Source organism: Lipotes vexillifer, unplaced genomic scaffold, assembly GCF_000442215.2.
Source record: "Lipotes vexillifer unplaced genomic scaffold, Lipotes_vexillifer_v1.1 scaffold216, whole genome shotgun sequence".
NCBI classification, from domain to species: Eukaryota; Metazoa; Chordata; class Mammalia; order Artiodactyla; family Lipotidae; genus Lipotes; species Lipotes vexillifer.
Window position 1 is genome coordinate 1,649,617 of NW_006779100.1, and position 18,196 is coordinate 1,667,812.

General features: G+C 35.2%; 1 protein-coding gene across 2 annotated transcripts in view; it reads right to left on the minus strand.

Moving 5' to 3' along the window:
- NF1 (neurofibromin 1) overlaps positions 1-18,196 on the minus strand; it is a 250,910-nt gene that overhangs the window by 99,977 nt on the left and 132,737 nt on the right. The window contains exons 28-34 of one of the 2 annotated variants that reach the window (XM_007452391.1): positions 17,938-18,099; positions 17,698-17,801; positions 11,826-11,961; positions 7,842-7,904; positions 2,820-2,978; positions 2,184-2,281; positions 787-933 (exon numbers count right to left, since the gene is read on the minus strand). In XM_007452391.1, coding sequence (XP_007452453.1) covers positions 787-933; positions 2,184-2,281; positions 2,820-2,978; positions 7,842-7,904; positions 11,826-11,961; positions 17,698-17,801; positions 17,938-18,099 — 869 coding nt within the window. The remainder of the gene's footprint in view (positions 1-786; positions 934-2,183; positions 2,282-2,819; positions 2,979-7,841; positions 7,905-11,825; positions 11,962-17,697; positions 17,802-17,937; positions 18,100-18,196) is intronic. The other variant, XM_007452392.1, reaches the window with a different exon arrangement.

An 18,196-nucleotide genomic window follows, 5' to 3' on the forward strand; every position in this document is an offset into this window, starting at 1 on the left:
GGATTATTATAGGATTGCAATAGAATAGCAATGTTTTAATTATTAAATTCCTAAGAATTAAGCTGCTCTTCAGATTCAGATGCCAATACTCACTTGAACTTCTAGTATATTTAAATTTCTCTATGTCTTGTTGTACATTATGTTTGCAAACCAGAAAAAACCCAAAAGGCTAGTTTGTGAATTCTTAGCTTAATTTTTTTTTTTTTTTTTTTTTTTTGGCTGTGCCGCACGGCTTGTAGGATTCTTAGTTCCCCCACCAAGGATCAAACCCAGTGAAAGCGCTGAGTCCTAACCACTGGACCCCCAGAGGATTAATTCCCTCTTAGCTTAATATTTTTTAAAAAGTCTGTAGCACTGATGTAGGTTGGTTGATCATTTAATATGACTTAACCTGTTGCCTATATACTTTTAGAAAGAGTCTACATTTCTCTTTCCAAATCATAATTCTTATCTAAGAAGATGCAAAGTAAAAAGCATTATTCATGACCAATAATTTTATTGGTATGAATTTAAACTGGGCCTTCCCTGGTGGTCCAGTGGGTAAGACTCCACGTGCCCAGTGCAGGGGGCCCAGATTCGATCCCTGGTCAGAGAACTAGATGCCACATGCATGCTGCAACTAAGAAGTCCGCATGTCACAAATAAAGATCCCACATGCCCCAACGAAGATCCCACGTGCTGCAACTAAGACCCAGCACAGCCAAAAATAAATTATAAATAAATAAATACTAAAAAAAAAATGTTAAGCTGAGACTTTTCAATATCCCCATGACAGGGAAATTTTACCTGTTGCTGGAAAGATACTGGCCAATTTTCTCTTGATTGTTCCAGAGCAGACGATGTAAAGCAAGCACATTGCCATCACTGATGAAGGAAAGACTATGATTTACTGCATCACTTGTAGGACAATCGGATGCTATATCAAGGAAAAACCTTCAAAAATGCAAAGTTATTAGAATTTCAAAAACCAGATATACTCATATCTATGTTTGAATTAAATCTATGTGAAGTAACTTTGTGAAATTACTGCTATTACAAATATGGAGGTTTTATCATTAAATGAAACAAGAAGAGACAAGGAGAAAGTTGGTCTTCCATTTCTGATACCTGGCTACAGCTTCAGAGTAGGCTCTGAGGTCAGACAACGAAATTTAAACAGATGAGACTTTGTAGAGAAGCCAGTACTTTACAGATAAGGAAACGGAGGCCCAGACAAGACAAAAGACCTCTCCAAAGGTCTATACAGCCTCTTAGGTCAAAGCCAGGATCAGAACCTTTGTTCTTTTAACTTTCTATGGGTAGTCAGTCTGCCAGAATATAAATCCTATGCTGACATTCACTTTCTTTCCAATGTGATTTGCAGTCCAACAGTACACCTTTTAAACTCCAATTAGACAGAAGTTTGCAGGAACTATAATGAAAAATTGGAAGAGAGTGTTGTACAAGTATAGCTTAGACTGTGAGCCAAAACAATTAGATTCACACTGTATGAAAAGTAGAATTCTTGATGTCAACTTACATTTACAAAGCACTTTCTCATAAGTTATGCCATTTGCTTCTCTAAAAGCAACTCACAGGCAAACATAGTGTTATACCTACTCTACAGATAAACCAACAACTCAGAGAGAGAAAGAGAAGCAACTAGCTAGTTATGGGAACCTAGCAGAACTCAAGTTTTCTAAAATCATAAAACTTCAACAGTTATCCAGTTTCTCATGAACAAAATCTTACGCATTTGCATCACGTGGTTTAAAGAGTAACTTTTTAGTTTACATACCTATCCAAATTAAAGTATCAAAACTATTCTAACATCAAAAACACCTGTGATTATACACTATAATGCATTATCTGTACCAGTTTGGTTTTAGTTTTTACTGAAAGAAATCTTTTTCCTTCTTCCTCTCCTCCATATTGTGTCAAACTCAAATCCTTTATTTTAGCAGATATGTCAAAAACCCCTCCTGGTTTCCAAATATGGAAATCACTACCAGATTATAAAGAATATCATTTTATTTCATTACTGTCTTTTATAGTGAAATAAAATAAGATTATGTTCTTGACCAAGAGAGGAAAAAAGAAAAAAACCTACACAGGAGCTTCATGTAGATCAAGTACATAGACTTGAGTGGAACTGAAAATATGTGATCCAAACAGAACAACTGGCTAAGTATCAGGCTGCTCACCTTCGTGCTGCATCAAAGTTGCTTTTCACAAAATCATTAAAAGGCCGCATGTGCTCTTCTTTTGTGAAAAGGACATGATTGGCAATACTCTGAAGTACCTAAACAATAAAATAGGGTTATAAAGGATCTGATTATTTATTTATGAAAGCTACACATTCATATATTCTTTGAAAAATATTAATTTTCTCGCTGATACAATTTCTACTGGTAGTTAAAAATCAATTATTGCTCATTCAGTAAATACTAGGTTTTGTTTCTATGCTTTCCCAAATATGAATATAATTATATAAACACGTATATTATTACATATATAAAGTACAAATTAAAATTTTAATGTATTTTTTTAATTTAAAAATCATATAGTATACATTTTGGTTTCCATTTCAGAATTTCCATAATGATTACATAGAAAACCATCTTCAGAAGACATTTGCTAAAATATTTCCAAATGATAATAAGGTCCATCGGTATCAGTCTAATGAATTTCTTTGTAATATAAACAAAAATAAAACACAAGCATATAAGTGAAAACCACAGGGCATTTCAAAAATTAAGAGAAAGTACAGTGAATACGAAAAACTGAAAATTTATGGAAGAGAAATTTTGAATAGCTATATTATCAAAATGATTCTTCACCTTTGACATTAACTTCAAGCCTCTTTCGATTCTAGGTGGTGGCTTTTTATCTAAAATCCCTGCTTCATATGGTGAGACAATGGCAGGATTGATAAATCTGAGAAACATGGCACTTCCCACTGCACCGATGCTGTTCTGAGGGAAACGCTGGCTAACCACCTAAAAACAAGGAGTTGAGAATTCAGTATATGGTTTGAATTAAAACAAGGAAATGGGAAGAAAGGGCTTGAAAAGTCAAACTTTGCACAAAAATGCTGAAAGACCAATCCTTGTGAACAACACATGCCTAATTTTTCCTACTCCCAAAACATCAGTAAACAAAAATTTATCCTCAATTCTTGCCCTCTATCATTTAAAAGCACAATAAAGGCATCTAAGAAAAAAGAGAAGTCTCATAGATGAGTTGTGTAGAAGAGATCTGAAAAAAGATCTTAATTTTATCATCACTGTTTATACTGCAGGTTTGATGAGCAACAAAAGCAGAACAAAATTTCACACAAGGATTACCATATTTTACTAAGATTACAAGACATGAGAGTGTGGTCAACTCTTGTAAGGCAAAGCTAAATAAGTTTTCAACAGCATACCCCTGAAACATCCAATACCTAATGGTAAATACTTACATTTTGCTGTATACCAGGTACAATTAAATTTCTTGAGCAAAATGCTTGCCATATACAAAACAAAACTTAGTTTTCTTTGATTCCTATCGAGAGAAAAAACTTACTTACAAGTAACATTATTGCCAGTTCTTTTTCTTCATCAGAATGCTTTATAAGGGCCTACTTATTATTTAAACCATGGAGGAATGGGAATTCTTGGGGACCTAAAAGAAAAAAGGATCCCACCAGCAAAAGAGAGAACCCCTAAGTGTACCTCAATTTGTAATTCTGTCAAATAAAAAAAGTTAAAGATACAAGAAATCGTTGCCCACACTGAAAAACAATGTGAGCTCAACATTTTAAATGGATTTTTTTTCTCTTTTTCTCTTTATAAAACATTCCACTTTGAAGGTAAATTAGACTGGGAAAGTGCTATGAAGCTGGCTCAGCTCCCATCTTTTCCTAGCGTGTCCTGTTTTAAATTAACACATGAAAATTATAGTTTTCTGAAATTTACATTTGTTACAGATAACACACATATTTATTTTTAAAGAACACTCATATAACATTTAAATCTCTACAACTATTCATGCTTAGTGTGGCTAACTGCTGCTTAAAGCAGTGTTGACTCAGGGCAAGGCCGCAGTACTCCACTCAATGTTCTGGGATTCCAAGGATAAACCTGCATTTCAAAGGCTATTGGGGGAAAATGAGAAAACAGGATTTCTATGCAGAATCTCACATAGCTCTAGTTTTCTTCACAATGCCTCAAAAAAATAATACTTCGTCATGAATTCTCATGGCTGACTGACTCAAGATTAACTCTGGAAAGAATAAGAATCATTTCACTTCATTCTATTTCCTTCAGTGCTTCATGTGGTATACATTTTAAATGTGTTCTTATTCACTGCCTAAAATCTCAAAATAATTTTCAACTATATATCATAGGAAGTTAGTAAAAATAAGACTTTAGAGAATGACTTTTTAAGCTGAGAAAATCTTTGTGAGAGGTGATAACAGGGGTGAGTTATAACTAATATATTCTCACCTTCATGTATACTGCATAGCTCAGGAAGCTTTCTTGGTGTCATAGTACTTGGAGTGCTATTGCATGAAGGATAACCTTACACCTCAGTAAGAGGAAACTGGTGAAGGTGGCTAAACACAGCAGTCTTAGAAGAACGGCTTTAAAACCTAAATACTGTTTTAGTTATTTTTAGCTGAAATACAGTTTTGGAAACAGAATTAAGAAGAAAACACAAGTGCTTTTACTACTCTAGTACAGTGTTTAACCTTTCGGGGAGTAGGAACAGAAAAATGAACGTCTACTTTCGCACAGACAAAACTCTTCATAAATTTTACAGTGTTCACAGACCACCATTGCTACTGATTGTTTCTTTTAGAACTCACAAATTTTAATCTTAAAAGATAAGAAACACCTCAACAAACGTACAAATTTTTAAAGCCTTTAAGGAGTGAGTTAGCAAGAAGGAACGGGATTAAAAACTGCTTTATATTTATAATTGCAAATAGGTTGTTTTAAAAGAATCGCATATATTCAGTTTAATCCATTAAAATCCTGAAATGGTTTTTAAAGAAGTAAAAGTTAAGAGTTTGGTTTCCAAAGAACTGGTTAATTGTAAAATACTAACCTGCTGGGAAAGTGTCTCAAAAAAATCAATTACTTATATGCACACAGAGAACTCTTTTAAAATGCACTTTTAGAGTAGCTATTTCCTGGTTTTCTCTAGGACAGAAAAGCTTTTAAAGTGTGACGCACATTTATACCTGATTTAAACTCAATATTATTCAATCTCAGAATTTAATGAATATCTGAGTGAATTATTTCCCTAACGGAATATTGTAAAAATTATGAAAGGTACTACACCTTCACTAACTTCCACATCTTCAAAAATAATTCATGTCAAAACTCAAAAGTATCCGCACTACAAGAACACATATTGTTTCATGTATCATATAATTATGTATCTCACCAATGACAGTGTATTTTTGGAACTAAAACCTGATAAAACAATCAATACCCATAAAAATGCTCAACAACAAATTGTATGGTTAATTTATTAAAATACTTCTTTTCCTTTCACCACAAATTAACATCAGTGTAATTTTACCTCATAATATACACATACTCAAGTTGTTTTTATTTATTTATTTTTTTTTTGTGGTACGCGGGCCTCTCACTGTTGCGGCCTCTCCCGTTGCGGAGCACAGGCTCCGGATGCGCAGGCTCAGCGGCCATGGCTCACGGGCCCAGCAGCCGCTCCGCGGCATGTGGGATCTTCCCGGACCGGGGCACGAACCCGTGTCCCCTGCATCGGCAGGCGGACTCTCAACCACTGCGCCACCAGGGAAGCCCCTGTTTTTATTTTTAATCTGCAAAAATCTAATTTGTATCCAAAAGACATTCTGCATGAAAGGTCAAAGTAGGGCCAGTCTGAATGCTGAAACCAATTATCAGTCAAATGTCCCCTTTACTTACCTCCCCGCCCACCCCCCCAAAAAAGCTGAACTACAGGTTACAAATAAAGGCAGTCATACACTGTACATCATCAAGAGAATCACAACCCATCTATCCTTAATTACCTGAGTTAGGTTGACAACTTCTCAAAGGAAATCTAATTTACAGTATATGTTTGAGTATGATAAAGAGAATTATCTATAATATGATTACACAGCTATATACCAGAAGCCAGAACCTTCTCTCCATATTTTACACATTACAATCCATGGTACATACACCCCAAAAGAAAGTTAACTTGCTTTTTTAGATCAGTAGATTCTGTTAAGCCAACAACTCCATAAACCAGCATTTTAAATTTATAATAACTATACTGTCTTCATACTTTGGAATGTGTTCTAAAATATCTTAAATTGCCAATTAGATTTCCTTTGTTTCCATAAGTACCTCATATCACTTGTGCTGAGAAATACATTCCAAAACGTAGTGTTACCCAGAAACATTCTTTTTTTTAATCTGAAAATAACACTAGTAGAAAAAAACATTTCAAGGAACAATTTTAGACAAAATCTTAATAAATAAAGCAATGTTAGGAAGGCTAAAAAACATGCTCTAGAGAAAGAGAGAAAGCCTGAATTTTAATTTATGTGATATACTACACAATGGTATTAGTAAAACACCAAACAAGAGTGTTAGAAATAGTAAATTAATTTCAACAGTGATGGTGTATATTATGTTAAATCCACATATGCTGAGAATCAGAAGGCTGAAGCATTAGGAAGAAATGCTTTTATTAAGTAAGATGGCCATCCAATCCAATCCATTTGCTCACAGCTGACCAAATTTACTTAACGTATCCAAAAAAGAATCTCTTGAATGGACATAAAAGCATGTCTCTAAATTTTAATTTAGTTCTGAATTTAAAATAGAAATTTATTATATGTAAAGCTCAGACGAGAAATGAAAGATGAAACCAGATGAATACTCTACACTAAATTTTACCTTTTAAAGTAAACTACTTACATGACTCCTAAAGGTTTTCTTTACATCTTTCTCTAAATTTATTTGGATTGTATGAACAAAGGTAGTACTGAGCCTGATAAAGATCAGTCATACTGACATATAATGGCAAATTTAAAATGAATGCACGTTAATATTTTGGACAAACGTCACTCACAGCGAAGAAAATAATTATGACTACCATAATTTTCTTCCTTTTAAATTAGGGCAAGTTCATAGAAGCAGGTAAGTATATGCATATCATGTTTGCAAATAAGGTGTTTCTCTATAAATATGGACTCACTGTTTTCCTTTATTTCAGAAGTACTATAATTCTCAGTCCCAATAGTTTAATAATGGTTTTCTCTAAGGTAAAAGTGGTTTTGTTTTACCATTAGAATTTTTATAATCTAAGCACAATTATCTAAATCCTGGCTGAGACTGTCTAGATAAAAATATAAGAAGTAAAAAATAAACTTTAGCTACTTTTAGGTAAGATTTATTAGAAAGTGACACTTTCCTTCCATGTACCTCTAACAATTAAGAAAAACTTTCATCTCTAGGAAAAGAAATCACTCACATTACCTGCAAACAAGAAGCAAGAATGAAGAGAGTCAGCATTTCCTAAGGCCTTGAAATTAAGTTTCTTTTGCATTCATTTATAATTTAAAAAATAAATAATAAAATTAGACCAGGGATATCCAATGCAACAAATGCCCCCAAAATACCTTTGGGATAAATCAAACCAAAGGAACACAGAGAACGTTTCAATGTAACTTAATTCCAGGGTTAATTGAAATGAAAGCTACTTTGTGCCAGAATTAGTAGAATGATTTTACAGTGAAGGTCAAATAGGCTGAAGTGAAGATGTTCTTAACAAACAGCAAAAGATTTTTGTTTTGCTTTGAAAGAAACAGCTAAAAAAAAGTTCTCCAAACTTACTGATTTTTTGTTTTCCTTTTTTTCTTTTACTGTAGCTTTATTCAGTAGGGAGTGGCAAGTTGCCTACAGAACAGAGATGAGCACAAACAAGTCACAGCACCAACTACATACAGCAACAAAAACAATGTTGGCTTGTACATAAAATTACATGATCAAAATGTAACACAAATGGAATCAACAAAAAATTAGGAATCAACTTAATTTTGAGGGATGAATTTTATATCTGGATTTTAATTTTTATTACATTTTTAAGCCAAAGCACTAAATAAATAGCAAGAAATGTTGAGACAATCATATCTACTATTTCTGGCTATAAATCGCAGAAAAGCTCTCCTCAAGTGAATGTGAGGATATTTAATATTTACATTTCAGTTAAATCCTAGCTTTTGATAAATTTTATATAAAATGTTCATTACAAATAGATCATACTCTAAAAACACTTCTATGCATCTACATAATTTTTTCTTGATACATGTATTTATATATACTTCTCTGTGTATCCTTCAATTGACTTAAGAAGTTCTTTTTTCAATAGCTGGCATTGAATTCCTATCCTATTGATCAAAAAAATAAACATTAAATGGCTAAATATAATAGAAAAATACACTTCAGAGATTCTGAGCTAGTCTCTCTCTCTTTAAGAAAGATTACTCTTACAATTTCACTTATTTTTGTTTGCAGGCTACTTCCTGAAAAAGTTCTAATCAGAGGAGGTTAAAAGCTCTGCAACATTTGGGAAAAGAATGTTATCAGCTCAACTAGAAATAAGCATTAATATTAAAGTGAAGAAACTGCAGAGAAAATTACAGAATAAAACTGTAAGCCTGCTTAAAATTTTTCACAGATTTGACCATTTATCAGAATGTCTCCAAAATACACACACACACACACACACACATACACACATACACACACAAAACCCAAAACCCACAGAGACATATTGGTTTCATCTCTCAGAGCTCCTCCTAGGCCAAAGAGCTCTGTTAAAATTAAAAGACTCCTGATTGGACTAGACTAGGCACAATAATTATATTTAAAATATCTTGAAAACAAATTAGAATTCTTTAATCCACCATACATGGCATTTTATTCTAAAAATTCTGTGCATTCAACACCATAACCCATAATAACTTGGCATTAGTTTGATATTTGTTCATCCATCCATCCATCCATTCATCCAAGTAGTTACTGTGCACCTACTTGCTAGATACCATTCTAAGCACTGGAAGAAAGCAATAAAATAAGAAGACATGGTCCTTTTCTCAAGGAGCTTTGATTCAAACTTTAGACTATATACAAAAGCACTAGTAACCCAATTTACCCCAAAAATGCAGTTTTACACACTTTTTATTTTCAATTACGGTATATAACCGTCAATTATAGCCTTAAAATTTTTGTGTAAACTACTTCTGTTTGGAGAACCACATTTGCTAGGAAAAGACGACATTTATTTAGAATTATATTTAGCTCTTTCTCAGAATTCTCTCACCACAACTTAGGAGAATATCCACTCTGGGAATTATTTTCTCATTATTCCAAAACTATCAGGAGGAAAAGTGGAAATAAATACATGAGAAAATGTCTCGGTTATAAATCTAACACATTTTCACAGTTGGCTGGCTATTCCTATATAATCTTAACCCAGTCCACTAAGTAAGGAGGCATATAAAATGAAAGACATGGTTAAACCATGATTTTAAAAAGGCTTAACAGTCAAAAATACTAACTCAAGTAAAAAGACCTAAAGCTCAGAGAAATTTATTAGCTAGCAATATACTCAGCTTTCAAATCTTCCCCAGTAGGTCCCAAAGCAGGAGACATATTTACTAGAGGGAAAAAAACAATTGACTACTATCCCTCCCAGCAGAACATAAAAGTACAAACGGACCATTATGTTATTGCCAAAGTCAAAAGGGCAAGGAAAAGCCAGAGGAGGGAAGATGAATAAAAATAAAAGAGCAAACTAAGGGAAAAACTACATTTGGAAGGAGACTCAATGAAAGAATATCTTGAGATCAAAGTTTTTTTGTTTGTTTGTTTTTAATTAGTAAATGTAAAATTTCCTGTAATCAGTCACTTATTAAAAAACTCTTATTTATAAATAACATAGCATATATGTCCTCTATAGTATTGTACATTCCAACAATAAGTTTATCCAATACGTCCCCAAAATGCACTAACATTTAAATAATATTATTAAAGGGAATAATTGTATGTGAAATTTTAATACAATAATTCAGGTCTGTTGTAATATGGGATATTGTATTATGGAATGTTTTAAAAAGCACAACACATAGTGGTTAATAAGCCACCAATTATCAACTAGCATTATTTTCTGCATTATTTTTCACTTCCCTCCCTTCCTAACTACGAAAGCTGGCAAGAATCTTGTTTACTTGTGTGGGAGAAATGGGGTTATTTATTCCTTCATTAAATATTTTCTAAGTACTTACTAAGTGCCAAGCACTTAGTTCCTTTTTCCTTACCAAATGGGACTCCAAGTTTGCTGATGATACAAAAATTGTTTTCTTTTAGGGAGACAACCACATGAAGAATTTCTACTAAAATCTACTAGACCATATATGTAACCAGGTACTTAGTACCCGTTCACTTCTAACCAGCTAAAGTCAAAGCCACTGCCACTTGAGAAATTCATCTGCTCTCTGAAAACAGTTACTATTAGGCCAACCAAGAAGTTGGTCCAGACTATTTTTAATATGTGCTCACTGTTTCTTATCTGCCTAGTTTTATAAACAGAAGAAGGACTGAATTGGATTTAAAGAGAAACCTGAATAATGCCCAAATTTAAGCTATTACTTACTGTATCAGATTTCATATTATAACTAAACCACCCTCTGGTCTCAGATTTAACTAGCTGAAAAAATTATGTGGGGCTCTCCTAAGCTTCCTTGAGCTATTTTGAAAAGGCAGGAAAAGTCATGATAAATTAAATTAAGAGAGTTTTAATGCTAAGTATGCTTCATCATCTACAAACATGATGAAACATTTTTTTTATAGATACAGCAGATACATCTTTATAAATAGCAATGCGGGAAAAATTCACAAAGAGCAGCCTGAAACAGCTTTCTTAAATGACAATTTCACTGAACTTGCTAATGTCTCTAAGCAACCGAAGCCCTGTGCTAAAAAACAAATGGCTGGGGATAACTCTGCAAAGAAAAAGGCACAAAAGGCATGGGTTTTGATAAATGCATAAATTCTTTCCCCTATACCTGCCCCTGTCCCAAACTCCAGACCCACTAATGTTTCTTCCAGAATCACAGTTTTAACAGGCTAACGTGGATTTGCACTAATCTCCCTTGGAGTGATTAAATCATTTCTGAAACTGCATATGCTGATCAAAAACACAGTGGAAGCCATAAAAGAACACAGATGCAATTTCCTTAGCAAGTAGCGGATGACTGTGGACATCTGAACTCAGAAGCATTACTTGCAGTTCTAGTGTTGGAAAGTCTAATAATTTGACATGAATGATGATGCAATATATTTTATAAAGTAGCATTCTACATAAAATAAAACATCAGCCTGTCCTGGGAAAACCCGACACAAACACAATAGAGCTTAAAAAAAAAATCAAAATTATGGATCAAGCATTTCACAACACAAAAAGCAAGGAGTAGACCAGCCTCATATGTGAAAGACCCTATGAGTAATCTAGGTACAAGATAAAAACAACAACAAAAATTCCATAATTTATCTCATTTCAATCACATCTATTATACCCAGTAGATTTGGTGCATTTTAAGCTTGTTCTCAATGCAAGGAAAAATTTATTATTTTTAAAGTACCCCCTTAAACTACTTTATATTTTTAAACAATTTAAACAATTCTTAATGTATTATTCATCCAAATTGATTCAGTATTATCAACCACCCACTATTAGCAGCTAAATCCCTCTTTGGTAAAGCATTTTTTAAAACTTAGCTGTGGATTAATAATGGTAATCTCTAACCTTAAGCATACCTGGTACAAACAGTGGCACACACTTCGTAGCTGAGGGGGAAATTCGGAGGAGGAACTGATGATGGCATGGAAGAACTTTTCGGTCATCTGAAGGAGGTTTCGCTGGTTTTCCTCAAGGCTCTCTGACTGTTCTAACCTATCGAGAGGAAAAAGAAAAAAAGCAAAACCAATTAAAAACAAACAAACAAACAGACATACTCCTTAAAAGAGATTCCTTAAGAGACATTCAGCCAAATGCAACATTTGGACTTTTCTGGGAACCTGATTTAAACAAACCAACTATAAAAAAGGCAATTTTGAGAACTGTGTATAAAAATTCTTCTCCCTCTATATTTTCACAAATTTAGTATATGATTTTTATTTTTTTGTCCATCTAGTAGGTAGGAGAGTGCACCTCACATTTTAAAATTTTATTTCCATGACTTCAGTAAAGTTAGACATGCTTTCAATATTTTGTGGCCATTCAGGCCCTGTTTTCAACTGCCCTTCATATCCAGTTTAATATCTCTAACTGCTAGGTGTCCCTCTTGCCAGTACCTAAAACTCAGTTTGTTCAAAATCAGCTGAGTTTTTTCCTCCTACTTGTATGTCTCATCCTGTGTTCCCCATGTTGTCAACGGCACCATCACTGTTTCTTTCAATCATGTCATTCAGGTGACCTCTGATGTCGTCTTTGCCTGCAGTACTCCATTATTCCCCACATTCAATTACTGTTGCTAATTCTTCTGTATGATTCTTTTTGTTTTAAGGTATTTATTTATTTATTTGGCCGTGCTGCACAGCATGCAGGATCTTAGTTCCCTGACCAGGGATTGAACCCGTGCCCCCTGCAGTAGAAGCACGGAGTCTTGACCACTGGACCGCCAGGGAAGCCCCTCTTCTGTATGATTCTAAAGTCTTGGTGCTGTGATTAAAGGCAGATATTCAGAAGGCAGACTCACTAGGTTTAAATTTCAGCTTTACCACTTATTGACCATTATGACCTTGGTCAAGATACTTAACTTCTGAGCCTCATTTTTTCCATCAATAAGACAGGAATAATTACAATGCCTACTTTACGGGGTTTAAATTTTACCCAGTGGCTCTCAAATCCACAAACCTTTACTTGAGCTGCCCAACCGAACTCTCAAAACACATTCCCTATGAAAGTCACTACTTAACTACTTGTTATATGTCTTATCTCCCCTACTAAACTGTAAGATCCTTGAAGAATGTATTCATCTTTGACCCCTTAAAAACTAGCATAGTACCTTACCAAAACAATTATTGAATAAATACTTGTTTTCAATCTCTTAACTAGTAATTTTCTTTCTATACTAATTTACATATTACATAAAAGTTTGGGACACTCCAGATTCCTTGCAGCTCACCATGTGGTGCAGCATATGGATACAGTAAGAGTTTGGAAATTAATGTAGATGACAGGCAGGAAAGATTTCATGGACTATGTGAGTTCTAAAGGAGGGAAAGAACCTGCATAGGCAAAAAGAAGTAAGGGCATTTCAGAAAGAAGGCAGGACAAGCACACAGTTCAATCTGATAAACATTTATCATGCATCTACTATTTGCATCTTAATGCCAGGTGCTGAGGATTCAACGATAATTGGCCTTTGAACTTTTCAAAGAGGGGAGAGAAGTACACACTAAGTAAAGAGTACAATTATTCAAGGATATAAAAGACAAAATAGCAAACCAGAGACAGACACGATTAATTCACATGGCAACTGGTTGCCGGGAAGTCAGAAGCAGAAAATGAACTTGGGATATATGGGGAACTAAAAAGAGACTGGTCTAAATATGGGGGCTTTATGCAGGGAGATCACTTAAGAAGCTACAATAGTAACTCAAATCTGAGATATGGAGGGCATAGAAGCTTTGCGTATGAAAGAAAATATTAACAATATATTTAACAGGGCTAGAAGAGATTCCTAGAAACCTTGACAGTTCTTGTCTACTTTGTGGGAACTTTTTCTTAATGAGTCAACACAGCAGCAGGTGTGCTGCTGGTCTGTTTCAGATGTCCCTCTAATACATCTATCCCTCATGCCTCCCACGTGCCAATGATAACTTATTGGCTATTCCATTAATTCTGATCTATAACGAAGCTTTGTGTTCAATTATTTAAGTGTTTGTGTGTATAAAAATTTTTCCCTCTGATTTTCAATCAGCTTTTGTTTTTGTTTTTTTATCCTATTGTTTTCCTGTTTTTAATTTCATTGATTTCTAATTTTTATTTCTTTCCTTCTGCTTGCTTTAGGTTTATACTAAACTTTCTCTAATTTTCTAAGGTGAAAGTTTAGGCCATTCATTTTAGATCTTTCTTCTTTTCTAATCTATGCATTTAATGCTGTAAATACTACATTTCACTATGTTCCACACATTCTGATAAGATGTACTTTCATTTTCATTTAGTTTTTCTTTTTCTTTGCATTTCAGTTTTGGAAATTTCTATTGACATATCTTCAAGTTCACTAATTCTTTTCTCATTTGTGTCCAGTCTACTGATAAGCCCATCCAAAGGCATTTTTCCTTTCTGTTACAATGTTTTTGATTTCTAGCATTTCCTTTTGATTCTTTCTTAGAGTTTCCATCTCTGTTTAAATCACCCACCGGTTGTTGCATGTTGTCCACTTTTTTCCATAGAGCCCTTAACATATTAATTGTAGTTATTTTAATCCTTGTCTGATAATTCCAAAATCTGTCACACCTGAGTCTAGTTCTGATGCTTGCTTTGTCTCTTGAGACTGTGATTTTTATTGCTTTTTAGCATGCTTTGGAATTTTTTTGTTGAAAGACCCAAGACATAATGGGTAGCAGGAACAGAAACAAAGAGGTCTGTAGCGTAAGGTTTTATGTTAATCTGGCTAGGACTCAGGTTGTGCTTAATGTTTGCTGTAGCTATAGGTGTCAATTTCTTCCAGGGTCCTTGTTTTTGTCTACCCAGTTGTCTGGGATTCCCTAGTTTTCCCTAGGAATTTCTTCTCAGAGTCTCTGTGTTGAAGCTCTCTGCTGTAACCCACTTTTAATACACTGGAGTCCTGTTGATGCAGTAGTGAGGTACTGGGGAGGGGAAGCAGTCTATAATCTTATGCTTATATCTCCATTGTTTTACTGGGCCAGAGTGGCTGGGTTGTGACCTTCAGAAGAATTTCTTAGCCTTTTTTCTCCCCTTATGTGAGTCAGGAAGGCTAGAGGAGGCTGAAGTTGGGTAACTGCCCATCCTCCAGGTCAGAAAAGGCTCTGGTAGTTATCCTTAAAGGCAGGCCTTTGTAAGGGAGAACAGAACACTATGGGCATATTACAAAATGGTTACTTTTCCCCTTCCCCTGCCCAGAGCACAAGGGGACTTTTCTTCCACCTTCACCATGAGAACCTGGTAGGGTTTCTAGAGGTCAAACTCACAGAAGTGTGGGGTCCCCCTGACACAGGGCCCCCAGGAGCTTTCATTCTCAAGCTAATCCACACTCAACCTCCAGCAAGTTGTCAATTACAGCCTAAGTGTTCCTACCAGTTACTGACTCCAGCAGCTGTTTCTCCCTGTAAGCTGGGATTCTCTGAATTTGGCTGTCACGCCAGTTTTTTCCCTTTTTGGGCGGTGGGGGGTGCCCTTCAATTCTCTGATGAATTTAAGAAGAGTTGCTGATTTTCTGTTTTCAGCTTTTTCTTGTTATGAACATAGCAGTGTCAACTTCCAAGCCCTCTACATGTCAGAAAAGATGTCAACTTGATTTTAAGTAACCTGAATATAAGTAGCTTGTCATCTAGTTCCCTTCCCTGTACCAAAGTACTTAGTACAGTAGATTTCTTTCAGGCAGTAGTTCACTCTCTAAGTAATTTTTACCCTTTAGAAAGTGAAATTGCTAAATGGTAACAAAATACAAGATGACATTGAAAGAATGTCGCTTTTAAGTTTTAACCTACAACTTTTTAACCATTTTAACAATAACTGGTTAATTTAGGTGCCAGAGTTCTGATTAGATATTACCGTTGATACTTCAGCAAAGGCAGAGCCAAAAATATCAACTGATACAAAGTTGCCAAATAAAATTTTTAGGAAGAGAAACCATCAAGAAGCTCTGAACTTGAAAATAAAAAATAAAATAATGTTAAGGTCCTAACTGAAAGACAAGAGATGTGGCTTAGAAAAAGCAAGCATAAGTGTTTAAAATTTCATTCAACAAATATTTATGAAATGCCAACTATAAGCCAGATACCATGGGGACAGGTAGATGGTGGTTTTTAAACTGCACCTTACATTACCCCTTGGCCTCTTTCCCTCAAGCATGCTCAGTTCAGTGCCATCCTCTCCATTCTAGATATGTCTGCCTGCAGAAAAGATATAATCTGGTCTTCTCTCCACTTGTGATAAACAGCTTGCCAGCCCCTGTGATGGAAGCCTGTAGTTTACCCAGCTGTGCAAGGGATAGGGAAGATGATTCTAATTCAAGGTGATGTATTAGCAAGCCTATGCTATATATGACCACAGGATCTAAAGCCCCACTCTTTAATCCTTTTTATCAGAAATAAAGGAGAGAGCTGATTCCTGGGTGCTTCACTCCCAACCGTCCCCTCCCTCTGCCGTTTTGGTTTTGAATTTGGTGGGGGGAAAATGGGTATTACTTATTAGGCAACTCTAATCCCAATGAACCCCATGTTGTCAAGCCACTTTAAAAATGTACAACGTGCGCATATTTCACTGGAGTTAAAGTACAGAGAACACATGAAAGAATGACAAGTAGTGATGTGGATTATAGTCAGAGGAGTTTTTTTCTTGCAGTCAATGGGGAACAATTGATGGTTTCTAAGAAAAAAAGTGACAAAAAATTTTAGGTTTCAGAATAATTCCTGCAGTAAATGATCTGCAAATAAAAAGATAATGCTAGGACAATAATTAGAAAGTTACTACAAAAGTCAATGGGATTGGGATTTCCCAGGTAGCACAGTGATTAAGAATCCGCCTGCCAATGCAGGAGACACGGGTTCAAGCCCTGGTCCGGGAAGATCCCACATGCCACGGAGCAACTAAGCCCACGTGCCGCAACCACTGAAGCTTGCACGCCTAGAGCCCGCGCGCCGCCACGAAGAGTAGCCCCTGCTCGACACAGCCAGAGAAAGCCCACACGGAGCAACAAAGACCCAAAGCAGCCAAATACTAATTAATTATTTTAAAAGTCAATGGGATCGATATGGCATTGGCTAAATAAATTATGATATTGCCAAACCACAAAATATTATGCAGCAGTTAAAAAGAATCAGATTCATTATCTTTCTATGCTGACAAAGAACGATCTAAGACACAGGGTTATGTTAAAAAAAAAAAAAAACAAGTTGCAAAACCATGTCTATATTGATAATATCTTACCATTTATATTAAGTGCTCATATTATAATATAGTTTCTACCACTAGAAATATGTATATGCAAATGAATTGAAAAAAGGACAGAAGAACGGCCTAACTAGTAACAGTGTATGTCTCTAGAGGTGACAGTCAAAGACACCTTTAATGTTATTTGTAATTTTCTTTAAGAAAAATGTATTTGAGGGACTTCCCTGGTTGTGCAGTGGTTGGGACTCTGTGCTCCCAGTGTCGGGGGCCCGGGTTTGATCCCTGGTCACGGAACTAGATCCCACATGCATGCCGCAACTAAGGAGCCTGCGATCTGCAACTAGGGAGCCTGCCTGCTGCAACTAAGACCCAGCGCAACCAAATAAATAAATATTTTTTAAAAAAAAGAAAAGAAAAATGTATTTGTGTGTAACTTTTATAATTAAAGACTAATCTTAAGAATCAAGGGGAGAAATTATGAGGGCCTTGCCTCATGTAGTGGAAATGAAAAAATGGAGAGCTGTTGCAGATGAGAGGATGACACACCTGGTAGGATCTACTTCAAAGCTAACATGCTGCCAATCAGAGGATGTGATCACAATCCGTAATAAAGGATCCAGGAGTTTCTGTAGGTAGGTAGCACCATATACCTAAAGAAATACACAAGTAGGAACTTATTATGCCTGCTCCAAATATCTTGCATTAAAGAAGACATTCTGCTCTGTACATAATCACTGTTTGGCATATCTCCGCACCAAAAAAAAAAAAAGATAAATGGATACAAACCTTGAAACAGAAGGTCATTATTTTACTGGCCAAGCTGTTGCCTCGGAAAAGAGTCTGCATGGAGTCTGCCAATTCTACTTCCTTAGAAAACATGTTCCAGAGCAGTTGGTAGAGTAAATGCCGAGAGTCAAATAGAGTCACTAGAACTCGAGCTAGTTCATCCTGAGAACAAAATAAAATTGTGTCAGTGTAAACAGTTCCATTTTTCCTTAAGCAGGAAACTGAAAGGCAAATTCAAAGCTGACAACCACCTGCTGAA